This window comes from Bubalus kerabau, chromosome 16 (assembly GCF_029407905.1).
Source record: "Bubalus kerabau isolate K-KA32 ecotype Philippines breed swamp buffalo chromosome 16, PCC_UOA_SB_1v2, whole genome shotgun sequence".
Classification (NCBI taxonomy): domain Eukaryota; kingdom Metazoa; phylum Chordata; class Mammalia; order Artiodactyla; family Bovidae; genus Bubalus; species Bubalus kerabau.
The window spans coordinates 12394538-12415449 of NC_073639.1; the positions used below are offsets into that span (position 1 = coordinate 12394538).

Genomic DNA, 20912 nt, shown 5'->3' on the forward strand with positions numbered 1-20912 from the left:
AACAGAGCAAAAATACTCTTAGAAGGCAGAGCTCCCTGTTTTATGAGCTATTCAAAATCAGTCTTAATTTAAACAACCAAAAAGAAAACTTTGCTTTATTTTCTATGCCTTTTCTGGTAGCTTTGTCTATTTAAATATTTCTCTCCAGCACAACATGTTGTATTTTTGACTCAATCTACAGAAGTTTTCTCAAGAGAGATAATGAAAGAACCAACCAAAGATACAAAAGAACTACTGTTATATGAACATCGTACAAGGCTAACTTCCTTTCTTTTTTTTTTTAATTTTATTTTATTTTTAAACTTTACAAAATTGTATTAGTTTTGCCAAATATCAAAATGAATCTGCCACAGGTATACATGTGTTCCCCATCCTGAACCCTCCTCCCTCCTCCCTCCCCATACCATCCCTCTGGGTCATCCCAGTGCACTAGCCCCAAGCATCCAGTATCGTGCATCGAACCTGGACTGGCAACTCGTTTCATACATGATATTGTACATGTTTCAATGCCATTCTCCCAAATCTTCCCACTCTCTCCCTCTCCCTCAGAGTCCATAAGACTGTTCTATACATCAGTGTCTCTTTTGCTGTCTCATACACAGGGTTATTGTTACCATCTTTCTAAATTCCATATATATGCATTAGTATACTGTATTGGTGTTTTTCTTTCTGGCTTACTTCAGTCTGTATAATGGGTTCCAGTTTCATCCACCTCCTTAGAACTGATTCAAATGTATTCTTTTTAATGGCTGAGTAATACTCCATTGTGTATATGTACCACTGCTTTCTTATCCATTCATCTGCTGATGGACATCTAGGTTGCTTCCATGTCCTGGCTATTATAAACAGTGCTGCGATGAACATTGGGGTACACGTGTCTCTTTCCCTTCTGGTTTCCTCAGTGTGTATGCCCAGCAGTGGGATTGCTGGATCATAAGGCAGTTCTATTTCCAGTTTTTTAAGGAATCTCCACACTGTTCTCCATAGTGGCTGTACTAGTTTGCATTCCCACCAACAGTGTAAGAGGGTTCCCTTTTCTCCACACCCTCTCCAGCATTTATTACTTGTAGACTTTTGGATCGCAGCCATTCTGACTGGTGTGAAATGGTACCTCATGGTGGTTTTGATTTGCATTTCTCTGATAATGAGTGATGTTGAGCATCTTTTCATGTGTTTGTTAGCCATCTGTATGTCTTCTTTGGAGAAATGTCTATTTAGTTCTTTGGCCCATTTTTTGATTGGGTCATTTATTTTTCTGGAATTGAGCTGTAGGAGTTGCTTGTATATTTTTGAGATTAGTTGTTTGTCAGTTGCTTCATTTGCTATTTTTCTCTCCCATTCTGAAGACTGTCTTTTCACCTTGCTTATAGTTTCCTTTGATGTGCAGAAGCTTTTAAGGTTAATTAGGTCCCATTTGTTTAGTTTTGCTTTTATTTCCAATATTCTGGGAGGTGGGTCATAGAGGATCCTGCTGTGATGTATGTCGGAGAGTGTTTTGCCTATGTTCTCCTCTAGGAGTTTTATAGTTTCTGGTCTTATGTTGAGATCTTTAATCCATTTTGAGTTTATTTTTGTGTATGGTGTTAGAAAGTGTTCTAGTTTCATTCTTTTACAAGTGGTTGACCAGATTTCCCAGCACCACTTGTTAAAGAGATTGTCTTTAATCCATTGTATATTCTTGCCTCCTTTGTCAAAGATAAGGTGTCCATAGGTGTGTGGATTTATCTCCGGGCTTTCTATTTTGTTCCACTGATCAATATTTCTGTCTTTGTGCCAGTACCATACTGTCTTGATAACTGTGGCTTTGTAATAGAGCCTGAAGTCAGGTAGGTTGATTCCTCCAGTTCCATTCTTCTTTTTCAAGATAGCTTTGGCTATTCGAGGTTTTTTGTATTTCCATACAAATTGTGAAATTATTTGTTCTAGCTCTGTGAAGAATACCGTCGGTAGCTTGATAGGGATTGCATTGAATCTATAAATTGCTTTGGGTAGTATACTCATTTCCACTATATTGATTCTTCCAATGCATGAACATGGTATATTTCTCCATCTATTAGTGTCCTCTTTGATTTCTTTCACCAGTGTTTTATAGTTTTCTATATATAGGTCTTTAGTTTCTTTAGGTAGATATATTCCTAAGTATTTTATTCTTTCCGTTGCAATGGTGAATGGAATTGTTTCCTTAATTTCTCTTTCTGTTTTCTCATTATTAGTGTATAGGAATGCAAAGGATTTCTGTGTGTTGATTTTATATCCTGCAACTTTACTATAGTCATTGATTGGTTCTAGTAATTTTCTGGTGGAGTCTTTAGGGTTTTCTATGTAGAGGATCATGTCATCTGCAAATAGTGAGAGTTTTACTTCTTCTTTAAAGTCTATTTTATCTGATATGAGTATTGCTACTCCTGCTTTCTTTTGGTCCCTATTTGCATGGAAAATCTTTTTCCAGCCCTTCACTTTCAGTCTGTATGTGTCCCCTGATTTGAGGTGGGTCTCTTGTAGACAACATATGTAGGGGTCTTGTTTTTGTATCCATTCAGCCAGTCTTTGTCTTTTGGTTGGGGCATTCAACCCATTTACGTTTAAGGTAATTATTGATAAGTATGATCCCGTTGCCATTTACTTTATTGTTTTGGGTTCGAATTTATACACCATTTTTGTGTTTCCTGTCTAGAGACTATCCTTTAGTATTTGTTGGAGAGCTGGTTTGGTGGTACAGAATTCTCTCAGCTTTTGCTTGTCTGAAAAGCTTTTGATTTTTCCTTCATACTTGAATGAGATCCTTGCTGGGTACAATAATCTGGGCTGTAGGTTATTTTCTTTCATCATTTTAAGTATGTCTTGCCATTCCCTCCTGGCTTGAAGAGTTTCTATTGAAAGATCAGCTGTTATCCTTATGGGAATTCCCTTGTGTGTTATTTGTTGTTTTTCCCTTGCTGCTTTTAATATTTGTTCTTTGTGTTTGATCTTTGTTAATTTGATTAATATGTGTCTTGGGGTGTTTTGCCTTGGGTTTATCCTGTTTGGGACTCTCTGGGTTTCTTAGACTTGGGTGATTATTTCCTTCCCCATTTTAGGGAAGTTTTCAACTATTATCTCCTCAAGTATTTTCTCATGGTCTTTCTTTTTGTCTTCTTCTTCTGGGACCCCTATGATTCGAATGTTGTAGCATTTAATATTGTCCTGGAGGTCTCTGAGATTGTCCTCATTTCTTTTAATTCGTTTTTCTTTTATCCTCTCTGATTCATTTATTTCTACCATTCTATCTTCTAACTCACTAATCCTATCTTCTGCCTCTGTTATTCTACTATTTGTTGTCTCCAGAGTGTTTTTAATTTCATTTATTGCATTATTCATTATATATTGACTCTCTTTTATTTCTTCTAGGTCCTTGTTAAACCTTTCTTGCATCTTCTCAATCCTTGTCTCCAGGCTATTTATCTGTGATTCCATTTTAATTTCAAGATTTTGGATCAATTTCACTATCATTATTCGGAATTCTTTATCAGGTAGATCCACTATCTCTTCCTCTTTGGTTTGGTTTGGTGGGCATTTATCCTGTTCCTTTATCTGCTGGGTATTCCTCTGTCTCTTCATCTTGTTTAAATTGCTGAGTTTGGGGTGTCCTTTCTGTATTCTGGCAGTTTGTGGAGTTCTCTTTATTGTGGCATTTCCTCGCTGTGTGTGGGTTTGTACAGGTGGCTTGTCAAGGTTTCCTGGTTAGGGAAGCTTGTGTCGGTGTTCTGGTGGGTGGAGCTGTATTTCTTCCTTCTGGAGTGCAATGAAGTGTCCAGTAATGAGTTATGAGATGTCTGTCGTTTTGGGGTGACTTTGGGCAGCCTGTATCTTGAAGCTAAGGGCTGTGTTCCTTTGTTGCTGGAGAATTTGCTTGATATGTCTTGCCCTGGAACTTGTAGGCCCTTGTGTGGTGCTTGGTTTCAGTGTTGGTATGGAGGCGTTTGATGAGCTCCTGTCAATTAATGTTTCTTGGAGTCAGGAGTTCCCTGGAGTCAGGGTTTGGACTTAAGCCTCCTGCTTCCAGTTATTGGTCTTATTTTTATAGTAGTTTCAAAACTTCTCCTTCTGTATAGCACCATTGATAAAACATCTACGTTAAAGATGAAAAGTTTCTCTACTGTGAGAGTCACCCAGAGAGGTTCACAGCATTACATGGAGAAGAGAAGAGGGAGGAGGGAGTTAGAGGTGACCCAAATGAGATGAGGTGGAATCAATAGTGGAGAGAGTGGCCTAGCCAGTAATCACTTCCTTATGTGCACTCCACAACTGGACCGCTCAGAGATGTTCACAGAGTTATACAGAGAAGAGAAGAAGGAGGAAGGAGACAAAGGTGGCCAGAAGGATAAAAGGGGGGAATGAAAAGGAGGGAGACAGATCCAGCCAGTAATCAGTTCCCTAAGTGTTCTCCACCATCTGGAATGCACAGAAATTCACAGAGTTGGGTAGAGTAGAGAGGGGTTAGGGAGGAGATACAGGCGACCTGGTGGAGAAAAAGGAGAGTCCAAAGGGAGAGAGAGCAGTCAAGCCAGTAATCTCACTCCCTAGTGAAAAATGGGTACTTGAAGATTAGGTTCTTAAAGGTACAAAATTGGTAGCAAATACATAAAAGCAAAAATTAAAAATCTAGAGTAGAGTTTGGAATTTCAAAAATACGATGTTGAATTTCAATAATAGGATGTTAAAGAAAAGAAGGAGGAAAAGAAAGAGAGAAAAAACGAACAAACAAAAACAAACAAGGTTGCGAAAATTATAAAGAAAATATAGGTACAAAATTGATAACTAATACCAAAAAGCAAAAGTTAAAAATCTAGAGTAGAGTTTGGAATTTCAAAAATACAATGTTAAAAAAAAAAAGAAGAAAAATAAAGAGAGAAACAAACAAACAAACAAAAACAAACAATGTCACAAAAATTATAAAGAAAATACAGGTACAAAATTGATATCAAATACCAAAAAGCATAAATTAAAAATCTAGAGTAGAGTTTGGAATTTCAGATATACAATGTTATATAAAAGAAGAAGAGAAAGAAACAGAGGAAAAAAAAAGTCACAGAAATTATAAAAAAAACTATAGGTACAAAATTATAACATATACCAAAAAGCTAAAATTAAAAATCTAGAGTAGAGTTTGGAATTTCAAAAATACAATGTTAAAGAAAAGAAGAAAAAAAAAAAAAAACAAGGTCAAAAAATTATAAAAAAAAATATATGAAATTTGCTGAAGAAAAAAAATAGGGTCTTTTTTATTTTGCAAAGTAATAGGTTATAAAAGTGAAAATTAAAGGAACAATAGAGGACTTAATATTTTTTTTAAAATTAAAAAAAAAAAGAAAGAAAGAATGATCGTAAAAATATATCTAGGATTTTCTCTAGTTTTGTTGTGAGTATTGTGGGTTCAGTTCATTTTTGGTTAGTTCCTTGGTCCGACTTATATTTCTCAAGATCTATAGGCCCCTTCCTATGTAGTCGGTAGTAACCACAGGGTTTTAATCTATGGCCTGTAGCTTCTAAGGCTGTTCCCTCTATTATAGCTTCTTCTGTTTGCTGGTCTCTTCAGTGTCTGGTTCCCGCCCTGACACAAAGGGGACGGTGGAGGACACTTTTTTTTTTTTTATTTAGGCTCACTTGTTCAGCCGCGCTGTGGGGAGGGAGGGAGGGATGCTGCAAACAGATAACACTGGCGTGCGCTCGCAGTGCCTCAGCCACACTGGGTCTGCCCCCGCTCACGGCGCGTGTAGCCTCCCTGCCCACACTGCTCGGGCTCTAGGTTGTTCCGCCGGGAACCATCCGAGGCCGGCCCTGGGCTGCATGCACCTCCCAGGTTCAAGCCACTCAGGTTCAGGCACTCAGGTAGTCCTCAGAGGCGCAGACTCGGTTGGGCCTGTGTTTTGTGCTCTTCCCGGATCCGAGCAGCTCAGGTGATGAGGTGTTTGTCGAGAGCCACTGCTGCGACTTATCGCCTCCCCTCCACTCGGTTATCTGGGTGTAAAACCGGCGCACCTTCTCAGGCAGATGTTGACCGTCCAGACCCCAAAGAAGTTTTAGTTAGCAAAGAAGCCTGCTTACAGTTTTATAGATAGTGTCTCTCTGGGGCTGCGATTGCACCCTTCCGGCTCTGGCTGCCTGTCACCGGAGGGGGAAGGTCTGCAGCCGGCTATCTCTGTTCAGTCTTTTGTTCCGTGCGCGGGCCTGGCGGTGTCTTAGGTTAGGGCTGGCTTTTTGCGTGGTAGATATCCCACAGTCTGGTTTGCTAGCCCAAATTATTTCGCTCAGATAGCGCTGAGGATATTTGGGCCAGGTTCTTACTCTAAGCGATGCAGCCCGCGCCGTGCCTCCCTGCCCAGCCCCCACTTGCTAATAGTGTGTGCAGGCATCTGCACTGCTTCTCCGCTGGGGGAGTTACTGTAGGGCTCACAATCTGCGAGTTTTAATTGTTTATTTATTTTTTCTCCCTGTTATGTTGCCCTCTGTGCTTCCAAAGCTTGGCACAGATTCGGCAGTGAGAAGGTTTCCTGGTGTTTGGAAACTTCTCTCTTTTTAAGACTCCCTTCCTGGGACGGAACTCCGTCCCTCCCTTTTTTGTCTCTTTTTTTGTCTTTTATATTTTTTCCTACCTCACTTGGGTTGCTTTTCTGGGTGCCTGATGTCCTCTGCCAGCATTCAGAAGTTGTTTTGTGGAATTTACTCGCGTTTAAATGCTCTTTTGATGAACTTGTGGGGGAGACCCCGTCCTATACCTCTGCCATCTTGGCTCCTCCCTTCTAACTTCCTTTCTTTTGCAAAGACAGGACAATGTTTATTTGTATACACAAACAGAGAGAAATGCTAGCCTCAGTTCTGTGTATTTAGCTTTAGATCAAAAGTAAATCCAGAGGACAGTTTTCTGTGCTTGAGCAAATCTCACTGGTCAGTAGTGGCTACTTTGGTGTAGGAAGGTCCAAGGGTCAAGAAGGATCGTCAAAGAATACTTGTGAATTTCCTGATCTGGAGCTGATCTCCAATCTAGTGGGTACAAAAGTATCTCAAATGATTTTAGGTTTTGTTGTAGTTGTTTAGTTGCTAAGTTGTGTCTGATTCTTTTTGACCCCATGGACTATAGCCCGCCAGGCTCCTCTGTCCATGGGGTTCTCCAGGCAAAAATAGTGGAGTGGGTTGCTATTTCCTTCTCCAGGGGATCTTTCTGACCCAGGGATGTGTCTCCTGCATTACAGGTAGATTCTTTACCTCTGAGCCACAGGGGAAACTTGATTTTAGGTATACTGATAATACAAGGCATATTAGAAAGATACCACAAGTTTCAAGACAAACTAACAGAAGAAACAAATGGAAAAAAGATCCCCTGTTATCTACTATCTACCACCCAACAGAGACTAGATGACTGGAGTCAATAATCGAAATCAGACTTCCAACATTTTAGTCACCAGGGGAAGAAAAATAATGATCATGTGCAAACTAGAACAGGAGTCTGTAAGAGCCAGCTTAATGCCAATATCAAAACAGATCTGGTGAAGAAAATTGTAGAAACAGTCAATGATATTCACTCCGGGAATCAAGAAAGTTGGGTCTGGGATTTAGAAGTCTATGCACAGTGCACTTTGTAGGGCGAGACTCAGGTCTGGTGTGTGAAATGACCTGGCTATCTCATTGGAACTCCAGCTGTGAAAGATGCAGAAGCAAAAGCAATTAAGAGGAGAAACAGATGTTTGTATGCTAAAAATTTCAAGGAAACTACACTTTGAACTTTGGAAGACTTTGAAAACCTGACTACCATGTAAAAAATACAAAAGATATACAAGGGAAAAAAGCAGACAGAAGAGTACCAAGGTCACAGACTGCTCATGCAGAAGGTCTTCTCACGCAGTCCTCACAGCTGCAGGGGCCGTCCGTATCAGCGTTGCAAGGCTTGTCCTGTTTTCCAGTAGGATCACTCACTTCCGTGATCCTGTAGTCCATGGCTCTATCAATACGTACCCTGCCTCTCAACTGGAAGCATTTGGAAAATAAAATTACTTTTCAGAGGAGTTTGGTAAGCAGAGAATCAGTGCTGAATAATTTTGCAGCAGTCTTTAGTTTAAAATAGCTTCTGGGACAGGAAAGTTATTTTTACTAATGTGCCTTGTCATATGAAAATATTTTGTTCCTTAGACACTGTATCTCTCTTTTGAATACTTGTGGATAAACGTTGACAGATTCACTGTCTTTTAGGTTTCATTTCATCAGAAGGTCAATTTATGTATGTTTTATTGATTTTGACATATTCAACCTTCTTTGGAGAACTCTATTGGAATGTTCAGATGATATACATATATATATACACACACACATGAAATTCTATGTGCTAATTACAGTGTATTTTCTATTTCATTATATTCATTATGAAATTGAATTTAAGACTTTTTAGAAGTTTGTTTTTCTTATTAACTATAATAAGAAATTTTATATTTTATTTTTAGCCCCAAATCCATTCTTAGTAAAAGTGATAAAATTGACAATAAAGTTAAAAGAATTGGACCACACATAGAGATCTTCCAAGTGTTCCGAGGAAGAAAAAAATTTGCAATAACCAAAAACATAATTAAAATGGTCACCATCATGCAGGCATTTGTCAGAGGGTGGCTCGAACGCAAAAGATTCCAAAGAATAATGACCAAGGTAAAGCATATATTGAATATTATAATGTGTTTAAAAATTCTTTGTTCTCCCAGTTTTACTGAGATATAACTGACATATAGAATTGTACTAGTTTAAAGTATACAGAATAATGATTCAACTTACATGCATCATAAAATGACTTACCACGATGAGTTTAATTAACATTCATCATCTCCTATAGATACAAAATTAAGAAATAGAAAAAAAATTTCCTCATGATGAGAGCTCTTAGGTTCTCCTCTCTTAACAGCTTTCATATATAACATATAGCAGTGTTGGTTATATTTATCATGTCATACATTACATCCCTAGTACTTATTTATCTTATAACTGGAAGTTTGTACCTTTTCCCTGCCTTCAGCTGATTTCCCCTTCCCCTGCCTCGTGCCTCTGGTAACCACACATCTGATGTCTTTTACTATGAGTTTGTTTATTTGCCTTTTTATTTGTTTCTGAGGTGTAATTGGCCTATAACACTATGTTAATTCCTGTTATACAACAGAGGATTTGATTCTTCTATATATTTCAAACTGATCACCACAACAAGTCTAGTTATCATTTGTCACCATACAAAGGTATCATATAATTACTGAGTATATTCTCCATACTGTACGTTTCATACCCTGACTCATATACAACTGTAAGTTTATACCTCTTAATCTCTGTTATCTGTTTCTCTTCCTCCTTGGATTCCCTCTCCTCTGGCAAAAACCTGTGTGTATATATGACTTTTTTTCTGTTCTATTTGTTCATTAGTGAAATCATGCAGTATTTGTCTTCCTCTGTCTTCAAAGATGGGCTCGATAAAGGACAGAAATGGTATGGACCTAACAGAAGCAGAAGATATTAAGAAGAGATGGCAAGAATACACAGAAGAACTGTACAAAAAAGATCTTCACGACCCAGATAATCATGATGGTGTGATCACTCACCTAGAGCCAGACATCCTGGAATGTGAAGTCAAGTGGGCCTTAGAAAGCATCACTACGAACAAAGCTAGTGGAGGTGATGGAATTCCAGTTGAGCTATTCCAAATCCTGAAAGATGATGCTGTGAAAGTGCTGCACTCAATATGCCAGCCAATATGGAAAACTCAGCAGTGGCCACAGGACTGGAAAAGGTCAGTTTTCATTCCAATCCCAAAGAAAGCCAATGCCAAAGAATGCTCAAACTACTGCACAATTGCACTCATCTCACACGCTAGTAAAGTAATGCTCAAAATTCTCCAAGCCAGGCTTCAGCAATACGTGAACCGTGAACTTCCAGATGTTCAAGCTGGTTTTAGAAAAGGTAGAGGAACCAGAGATCAAATTGCCAACATCTGCTGGATCATAGAAAAAGCCAGAGAGTTCCAGAAAAACATCTATTTCTGCTTTATTGATTATGCCAAAGCCTTTGACTGTGTGGATCACAATAAACTATGGAAAATTCTTCAAGAGATGGGAATACCACACCACCTGATCTGCCTCTTGAGAAATTTGTATGCAGGTCAGGAAGCAACAGTTAGAACTGGACATGGAACAACAGACTGGTTCCAAATAGGAAAAGGAGTACGTCAAGGCTGTATATTGTCACCCTGTTTATTTAAATTCTATGCAGAGTACATCATGAGAAATGCTGGACTGGAAGAAACACAAGCTGGAATCAAGATTGCCAGGAGAAATATCAATAACCTCACATATGCAGATGACACCACCCTTATGGCAGAAAGTGAAGAGGAACTAAAAAGCCTCTTGGTGAAGGTGAAAGTGGAGAGTGAAAAAGTTGGCTTAAAGCTCAACATCCAGAAAACTAAGATCATGGCATCTGGTCCCATCACTTCATGGGAAATAGATGGGGAAACAGTGGAAACAGTGTCAAACTTTATTTTTGGGGGCTCCAAAATCACCACAGATGGTGACTGCAGCCATGAAATTAAAAGACGCTTACTCCTTGGAAGGAAAGTTATGACCAACCTAGATTGCATATTCAAAAGCAGAGATATTACTTTGCCAACAAAGGTTTCTCTAGTCAAGGCTATGGTTTTTCCAGTGGTCATGTATGGATGTGAGAGTTGGACTGTGAAGAAGGCTGAGCACCGAAGAATTGATGCTTTTGAACTGTGGTGTTGGAGAAGACTCTTGAGAGTCCCTTGGACTGCCAGGAGATCCAACCAGTCCATTCTAAAGGAGATCAGCCCTGGGATTTCTTTGGAAGAAATGATGCTGAAGCTGAAACTCCAGTACTTTGGCCACCTCATGCGAAGAGTTGACTCATTGAAAAGACTCTGATGCTGGGAGGGATTGGGGGCAGGAGGAGAAGAGGACAACAGAGGATGAGATGGCTGGATGGCATCACTGATTCGATGGATGTGAGTCTGAGTGAACTCTGGGAGTTGGTGATGGACAGGGAGGCCTGGCGTGCTGCGATTCATGGGGTCGCAGAATCGGACACGACTGAGCCACTGATCTGATCCGATCTGACCTGACCTGACTTATTTCACTTAGCATAATATCCTCTAGGTCAAAAAAAAAAAAAAAAAAGGAAAAAAAATCCCCTAGTGCCATCCTGTTATCAACTATGTTGTCAGAAGTGGCAAGATTTCATTCTTTTTTTTCCACTAATGTCTCATTATATATAATACATATTATATATGCTTAATATATATAATATAGTATATATTATATAAACATAATATATATAATTATATATATAGTCATGTGATTATATATATGATTATGTATAATTATATATAAAACATATATCATATATAAATATATATGTGCTTTATGTATATATATAATATAAAACATTATATGTATGGGGCTTTCCACATGGCTCAGTGGTAAAGTGTCTGCCTGCTAATGCAGGAGAGGCAGGAGACGTGTGTTCAATCTCTGGGTCGGGAAGATCCCCTGGAGGAATAAATGGCAACCCACTCCAGTAGTCTTGCCTGGAAAAATCCCATGGACAGAGGAGCCTGGCGGGCTATAGTCCATGGGGTAGAAAAGAGTCCGAGATGACTGAGTGAGCACATACATTATGTATAATCCATAGCTTCTTTATCCATTCATTCATCAGTGCACATTTACATTCAATTAACAGACTTTTGAATAGTAACCTGGTCAATATACCTATGATTTTTCCAAAATAAAGTTCTTTGGTTTAAAAAATTGTTATGAATAATCTTCTCTTATGACAGTTGCAGATTGTGTCAAGCTGGAGACTGTGAACAAATGCCTGGCTTATCCTTAACCCAACAGTCCTGGGACTACTTTTACCCTAAGGCTCAGAGCACCTATCTTTGCACTGGTTTTGTTTCTCCTATGCTATATGCTCATTCTCTGTTTAAAGCAACTTTCTACTTCTTTTACTCCTGGGTACTCTTGCAGAGCATAAACCTTTACCTTAAAAAGAAACCACACATATCCACCTAGCAACTTTTATACATAGCAGTCCTGACAGTCCAAATAAATCATAAGGACCTATTGTGGCTGGGCAAATGCAGGAGAATCTGAATGGATGGATTTTGGTGAACCTTTGAGAGAAATCCAAACATATTCTCACCTGAAGTCTACCAATAAAGAAATTTAGAAAACCAGCTAGAAATGAAAGAGTAGGTCAGGAGTGCCCACCTGAATTGCTTGATTTTCTGTGAGGAGCCCTCTCAAATGACCTTGTACTGTACATCCTGAATACATTTCTCTGAGAACATTGAGATGCTGTTAGTGCATAATCCATTTGCCTGTCTCTGTATGTATATGTATACACTCATTAATATGTACATTTTATTGTTCAGTTGCTAAGTTGTGTCTGACTCTTTGTGACCCCATGGACTGTAGCACAACAGCTCTCTGTCCTTCATTATCTCCTGGAGTTTGAGCAAATATATACATAGAACATACATTTGTAGTTCTGATGATTATATAGGATAAGGCATGTAAAACTTTGAAGTAAAACATTCCGTATAGCTAATCTTTCGCTCATTGTGTGAAGTAGCTGCTATATTCATTTTATATGTAAAGAAACTTGTGCTCAGAGAAATTAAGGCATTTGACCAGAGTTGCACTGCTGGTAAGTGACCAAGCTAGAATTCAAACCTTTGTCTGACCCCAAAGCCCATGCTTATTCTACATATTATACCACTGACCTACTTTATGGCTAATTGCTCCCTAATCTAATCTAAAGCCGTATCCCAGGCTGGTCTCTCTAGCTCCAGATTGAGGCATTTAATTGCTTGTTTGCAAGGTCTGTAGTTAAATCAGACTCCACAGAGCCTTAAATGAACTCATTTTCTTATTCCACAAACCTCTTCCTTTCCTGTACTACCTATTTTGGTGAACTCACCCAGCACCCATTGTCCAAGCTATACACCTGGAGTTTTCTTAGTCTCCTTCAACTTGCTCACTTCCGTATTCAGTTGGCCACCACTTCTTTAATATTTCTTACGCTGCTCTTCCTCACGGGCTCTTGCCAGATCTCCTATTCATCACCCCCTCACATGGAGAACTGCAGTAGTCTCCTAATTGGTCTCCCTGCCTGTAGACCTACTCCCGTCTAATCTGTCATGTGCAGTGGAGGAAAGTGCACTCTGATGACCTTATTCTATTCCTTATAGTCTTTTGATGGCTCCATATTGCTTATCAGATGAACTATGAATTCTGTATTATACAGCACACACGAGCTCCTTGGTCTGGCCTTTTCCCGCTGTCCAGGCTCATCACATGACACTTTTTCATTAATACCCTGTGCCCCAGCAAAGCCCAAATCATTTCATTCCCTGTTTGATTACTATTATCTTATGTGTTAATGCTGACCTTTCAGACTGGATTACTCTTCCTCCCTAATTTTCTAATAAACTCCAATTCTTTCTTTAAGAACTTAAATGTCCACATCTAGAAGAAAAGCTATGACCAAGATAGATGGCATATTAAAAAGCAGAGACATTACTTTGCCAACAAAGGTCTGTCTAGTCAAGGCTATGGTTTTTCCAGTGGTCATGTATGGATGTAAGAGTTGGGCTAAAGAAAGCTGAGCACCGAAGAATTGATGCTTTTGAACTGTGGTGTTGGAGAAGACTCTTGAGAGTCCCTTGGACTGCAAGGAGATCCAACCAGTCCATCCTAAAGAAGATCAGTCCTGAATATTCATTTGAAGGACTGATGCTGAAGCCGAAACTCCAGTACTTTGGCCACCTGATGCAAAGAACTGACTCATGGGACTCATTTGGAAAGACCCTGATGCTGGGAATGACTGAAGGTGGGAGGAGAATGATGAGATGGTTGATGGCATCACTGACTCATTGGACATGAGTCCGAGTAAGCTCCGGGAGTTGGTGATGGACAGGGAAGCCTGGCGTACTGCAGGCCATGGGGTTGCAAAGAGTCAGACACGACTAAGTGAAGTGAACTGAACTGAACTGAGACACCTTCTCTGGTCCATCAAGCAGAGCTGATTTCTCCATTTCTGGTCATTATTGTGCTAGTCATTCTACATTTTGACCTTTTGTTTAGATGTCTGTCATGGACATTACAATCTATATGACCTGTTTGGGAGTACACACTATTTTTATTTATAATACCACATATTGTTTTGACACATACAGTCTCTCTCATTTTAACTACATTCACTTATTTGCTGTTTTTCCTGTTTATTTACTTGTTTGTGTATGCTTGTTTATGTTGTTTTCTGTCCTGTTTGCTACTGTGTTCAATACCTAGAACAGTGCTTAGCATGTGACAGGTACTCAACAAATGACTTTTTGAATGAGTTAATTAATACAACAAAATATAGTTATAGAAGTTTGTCAGGGCACTAAAGATTCATATATATATAACATGTATATATAAACATATAAAAATATAGCATGTCATATGAATGACATTATACATATTATAATGTAATTTGTGTCCTACTCTTTGCGATCCCATGGACTATACAGTCCATGGAATTCTCTAGGCTAGAATACTGGTGTGAATTGCCATTCCCTTCTCCAGGGGATCTTCCCAACCCAGGGATTGAACCCAGGTCTCCCACATTGCAGGCAGATTCTTTACCAGCTGAGCCACCAGGGAAGCCCAAGAATACTGGAGTGGGTAGCCATGTTCCTGATTCAGGAACAGAACCAGGGTCTTCTGCATTGCAGGCAGATTCTTTACCCGCTGAGCTACCAGGGAAGCCCAGTTATATCATAATTTAACTTAATTCCAGCAGTTCCTAATGTTTACCATCATCCATAACATCTGGGACAAAATAGGTCTAGAAAAGTTAGCAGGAATGGGCCCAAGATGATAATGAAAGGGAGAGATTGACAAAGAAAATTTTTAATTTGTATATGGAGGTAAAATTTGAAATGAAAAGAGTGAGAAGCCTTTTTGAAAGAGCCCAACAAATATAAACTAGATTGTTGACTTCAATTTGGTTATAAAACTTGTTACGATCATTTTCTTTTTTATTCCACCATTGGTATGCTGCTTTGTATGTTGGATGGCCGCTCTGTCGATATAGTTAATGTTGTTTTGCTCACTTGAAATGCTCGTGTGGCAGGCCTATAATGCATACATAGTCCGGTTCCAGAGCTGAGCCTGTGGGCAGGGTTGCTGTTGGGTGAATTCTTAATAGACTTTCTGGTCTAGAGGCCACACAGTGTATCACTGGATAATTGTCAGGACTGTGGCAATCCCTCCACTGGGAAACTTCCACAGTCATATTGTTTGGCTGGCGCTTCAGAGCTTATGACTGTTGACAGTATCTGCTAGAATGTCACTTTAAGGTACCTCAAGAGACTGTACAATTTCTATCTTTTATGTGAAATACTCCAGATTGGGTTTATTTAGAAATAATGAAGCGGCATTGTATTATATCATCCATAAGGAGACTACAGAGATTGCTGCGTTTAACTATCAGCATTATTTATTTCCAGGCTTCCTAGGTGGTACAGTGGTAAAAAATCCATCTGCAGTGCAGGTGATGCAGGAGACAAGGGTTAGATCCCTGGGTTGGGAGGATCCCCTGGAGGAAAAATTGGCCACCCACTCCAATATCCTTGCCTGAAAAATTCCATAGAGAAAGGGACCTGGTAAGCTACAGTTCAAAGGGTCGCAAAGAGCTGGACATGACCAAGTGACCAAGCAGGCATGCACAAACAGGTAGAACTATATTACTATATTCTAGAATACTTAAAAAAATTGATCATAGTCGCTATTTACTGGGTCTGATTTCTTACCTGGTGCATAGAGCAAATAGTCCAGACAGAAATGGAGGAAGTCTCAGGTATTTAATAATGAGAACTTAGACCATTTAACCCAAAGGCCTCTGTCTGTTATGGGAGTAGTCCCATGAAACTGAGATCTGGAGGAGGAAGAGTAATTGTGTTTTGTCTGGGAAGTGTGTTTTGTCTGTGTAGACTGGGAAGTTGAGAGAGTGTAGGCCCAGGGAAAGAAAATATCAGTGGCCTTAGGTGAGACAGAATATTTGGGGGGCCGGTTGGGAGGACAGTGGCAATAGAGGGACATGAAGGTAGGAGCAGATGAACAATGTTCTTAAAAAACATACTAAGGAGTTTATACTTAGTGTTTCAGAATGGATGACTTTAGAGGAGGTGAGTGACATGAAGATATTTGCTATTTTAGAAAAATTACTGACTCTGGACAATGAATTGAGTAAAGAGGATCACAAAATTAGAGAAGGCACCTCTAGTATGCTTATTCAGTAATCTGGTGCATGATGGTGTTGACTTGGGGTAAATGGAGAAATGGACAGGAGATAGGGTATTGAAATTGATTGGATTTGGAGATGAGGAAGTGGGAGGAGTCAATAATGGCTCTGAGGCTTTTGTCTTGAGCAACATGACGAATGGTTGTGAAATATAGAACTTAGGAGACGTGAGTAGGAGCAGTGGAGGGGAAGGAGGGGAGGTAGAGTCCATTTTCAACACTGAGCTTGAAGTGCCTTTGCAACATCCTTGAGACGTCTGGGAAGCGGTTGGGTACATGAGTCTAAAGCTCAGAAAGATGATGGGCCACAGGGAAGCATTTGGGATTCATGAGAAGTTCTAAAACTTTTTCTACCTTAACACACATGAATACAAAACCCTCCCACACATTAAAGTGGCTCAATCTGGCAATGATTATCACTTTATCTCGAGAAAGCTCTTTCTCCAGATGACTGCATGGCTTTCTTACTTCATTCATGTCTCTGCTCACTGTGACATTATCAAAAACCCTGCCCAATACTACCCTATTAAAAAAAAAACGAAAAAACGTTTACTCTGATCATTCCTTATTCTATTAAACACACTATTGTTCTTTGCACTACTTACTACCATGTAATACATATTTGTTCATTGGATTATCATCCCTTCTATCAGGAATTTTTTCTGTTCATTAATCTATTCACAAGGTCTAGAATATTCAGGGTTCATGTTTTTGAATAAATTATTTTCAACATAATGGAGGAGGGGTGAGAGGAGGTACAATTTTATTCAGCTCCCCAACCAAGGATACCCTCCTGTACTCTGCCTTCATCCATAGATTTGAGAATCATTATTACTGATACTGTCTAGAGCCGTTGGAATTGATGTCATTGTCCAGAGAGTATATAAAGTAAGGATAGAGGCATATAAAGATAAGAGTGAGAAAGACCAATGCTCAGAGGGAAAGCCAGAGGTGAGGACTTCACAAACAATGAAACAATAGCTAGAGACGTATGAAGAAAACTGAAACGTGTTAGATCAAGAAAGTCCAGACACGGTGTGATAAAGAGGGTCAGGTCAGTGATTCCCAACGCTTCCAGGAATGAAGGCCTAGGCAAAAATGGGTAGAAAATGTGAACTAGCGCTTCACAGTAGAATAAACGTAAATGGTTGGTAAACATGAAAAGAGGCTACTCTTGCTAGTAATCAAAGAAATTGAGTACCACTAAGTATCATATAGTAGTGGAATTAACCAAACAAGAAATAAATTCATTACTTAGGAACAAAAGGCGTGATGGTATCAAATACAAAGCAGACTTTTATTTGTAAAAACATTTTAATCCTGGTGTATGATAAGCATGATACATTTACAGTTTAAGTCAACATGGATTGGAAAATTATAATCAGTAATTTGCATTGTCTATTATTTAAATATTGCTGTTGTATCAATTTGTACATTTTTCTGATTAATTCTATCTGCAGAAAAATTTAGAAATATAGTGAAAGATTTGCATACTGAGATGACATGGCATCGTAACTAAGGCATATTTCTGTACAGAAGGCTGGCAGAGAGGCATGCTATAATAAGAAGCACACAGATGGACGACTGCCACTTTCTCTGACCCAACTTCTTAACCATGAAAACCACCTAGGTAGCCTTCTGAATGCCTCAAATCTGAGAAGGGTTTCTTCATGAGATGGGTTGTGTCCTCAAAAGAGTATTTATTAAATTTTGAGGAAAGAACACTCAGCTTGGGTTTGGTGACTGCCCAAATGTTCCTTCTCCCTTAGCAAATGTCACCATTCAACTAAGCAGCACTCTAAGCAGAGACCTTTTGGTTTATATTCTAAGAATACAATTAAAACAGTGCTTGATTCTTAATCATAAGCAAGAGGAACCTACTGACAGATTTAAGCAGAAAGGTATTGAGTAAAATTTTGGGCAGAGGTCTGAAGAAGTAAGCTCAGAAACATAGAGGAATGGTGAAGGCTAGCCTAGACAGCTCCCTGGACTGCAGTCAAATCCTGCACAAATTCTGATGCAGCCGCTGAATCCTGTACTCCCTCTGCAAATGCCACCCTTGGAAAATGGATATTGTGCCAAGGTTACTCTTCCACACAAATAAGTTTCCCACTGTTTCCCTTTTAAAAGCATTATTAGTTTCTAGTCAAAACCTGAGGCTTGTGTAGATAATGGATGAGGCTTTGTCACATGTCTGCATCCTAGCAACAGAGGAGGTTTGGTCATGAGCATCTGATTTGTGGCTTCCAATTGAAGGACAGGAGCTCTGCCTTCTGCTAGGATTTACATGGTGGGGAGTGCTCCTAAAGTGTGACCCATTCGTTGTTCGAAACGAAACAAAGCAACAACAACAAACAGAGTGACAAAGCTCTACTGAACAAAAGGGAGATTAAAATTACACGTTGGAAAACGTAATTAAGTGTTGAAAGACGCTAGCGAGCATTAAGAATCTGCCCGATTCTGATGGACTTCAGGTGGAAGGAGAAAAGGAAAGTAGTGAAATTATGCTAATTTATTTTTTTTCAGGTAAATCAAGAAATATTATTTCATGGAAAATTTTGACAAATTAAGAAATAATAGGCTTAACCATAGTATCTAAAAATGTCAGAGAAGAACCACAAAACTAAACAAAGGTGAAGAAAAATAAAATAATAAAAACAACCTTTAAAGAATAGCACAAAACAGAAAATAAATGACAAGAGCAAGAACAATCAGTCATACGTGTAATAATAAATAAACTAGGAAAGAACTAGAACAAAAATTTACAGAATGGGTGAAAAATATGAAATTCAAGTAAATTAAGAGGAATATAGTTCGTAATTAAAAGTGTGGGCTGTGAAGTATCCTTGTTTTGGATTTAGAACCAGTTCTGTAATTTAATAACTATAGGACCTGGGAAAGCTAAACATTTTATGCTTTAGGGTTTTTACTTATGTAATAGTATGCAAAGCATATCAAATGAAAGCAGACTCAGAAGAAATTTCATGACCTTAAATAGATTCCTAAAAATATTATGAAAATTGGTGAATGAAGTTTTTAATTCAAGAAGTCAAGGAGGAGAAAAGAAACCTTAAAAAAGGAATTAATAAAGATAAGTAGAGAAAGTAATGAGCTAGAAAATATAAAATGTAAAAATAATTGAATGGATAAATAAGGTGGAACTGGTTATTTAGAAAAAAATGAAATAGATGAATTTTTGTACTTTTGAAAAAGTTTATTTGAGTAGAATGTAGAAAATGTGCATACAGAAAAATATAGTCATGAATAAAATATGAGCTGATAGAACAGGTATGTACATATGATAAAACCTGAAAAAATTCAGTGAAAAATAAGTACAACACATAAATATACAGTTTCTGAAAGAAAGAAAATACAAGGATTTGAGCACCCAGAGTGGACAGAATCATCCATTACAGAGTAATGCCTTAGTAAAAGTTTTATTTTTTTTTTTTTCTGGCTAAGTGGGCTACATATTATAGAAATCTCTACACCAACCTAGGAAGCTTCTATGAAATTATTCAATACTGAAACTTCTACATTATGGCAAGCATAAGTATGTGATGCCAAGGCAACTCAAAATGATGTTCTCTAGATCATACCACTCTATGATGCATGTACTTTGCTAACCTTATTTAGAAACATAAATAAATGCTCTAAGAAACTGGGTGAAATAGATGAAATGAATAGGGCACAATCAGATTCAGTATAAACAACAGAAATATATAAGGAGTTCAATTGTTTACATTGCTATTTTATAGGCTTTGTATCATGGACCAGATTTGAGGACAGTTATAAACATGTACTGCAGACAAATCCATCGTGTTAAATATCGACTTGGTCTTTGGAGGACAAGACAAATTATAAACCTTACAGAGTTGGAGGAATGGATGGACAGAAAAAAATGTGAGTGATGCTGCCCTTTCTGATTTGATTTTAGGTTTGGAATTTATTTAACCATTAAAACCTTACATATAATTACCCATAGAGAACACAAGTAGACAATATTTTTATTGTTGCAAGCTATTTGCATTTTAAGGTGACATATGAGGATTAATTTATTAGGATTCCATTTTGGCTTAAAAAAAAGGAAATTTAAAAGAAAGATGGCTAAAGAATCAGATTTCAGATGGAACATGAACAAGAGTAGCTCCAGAGATCTAGGGAGCAAAAAATAAGGGGCAATCTCTTATTTGCCTCTGGGGGGATACAAAAGATGCTATCACTTTATGACTTTTTATTCTTCAGCTTTAAATTTAAATTCTAAGGAGAGAACTCCTGGTTGGTTTAGCTTGAGTTATATCTTAGACACCTTGCCTTGGTGTAGGACAAAGAAATTTGATTGGGAGTTGCATAGGGGCTATATTCACTGGAGGGAGGGAGGAGCTCCTCAAAGGAAAACTGTGTATTTATAAGAGATTAGCAGTTCATGGACACTGAGGAGACGAAACAACAGATATCCCTTATATGTTGCTTTTTAGTGTTGAAAGTCCATGCAACGGACAAGTTTTCCAATTTCTATTTTAATTTTCAGAGATCCTGATTTTTATT

The 20912-nt window shown here is 38.5% G+C and overlaps 1 protein-coding gene across 1 annotated transcript in view; it reads left to right on the forward strand.

Moving 5' to 3' along the window:
• LOC129630300 (IQ domain-containing protein M-like) overlaps positions 1 to 20912 on the forward strand; it is a 267840-nt gene that overhangs the window by 113642 nt on the left and 133286 nt on the right. Inside the window, exons 6-7 of the mRNA XM_055550802.1 lie at positions 8472 to 8670; positions 20123 to 20267. Coding sequence (XP_055406777.1) covers positions 8472 to 8670; positions 20123 to 20267 — 344 coding nt within the window. The remainder of the gene's footprint in view (positions 1 to 8471; positions 8671 to 20122; positions 20268 to 20912) is intronic.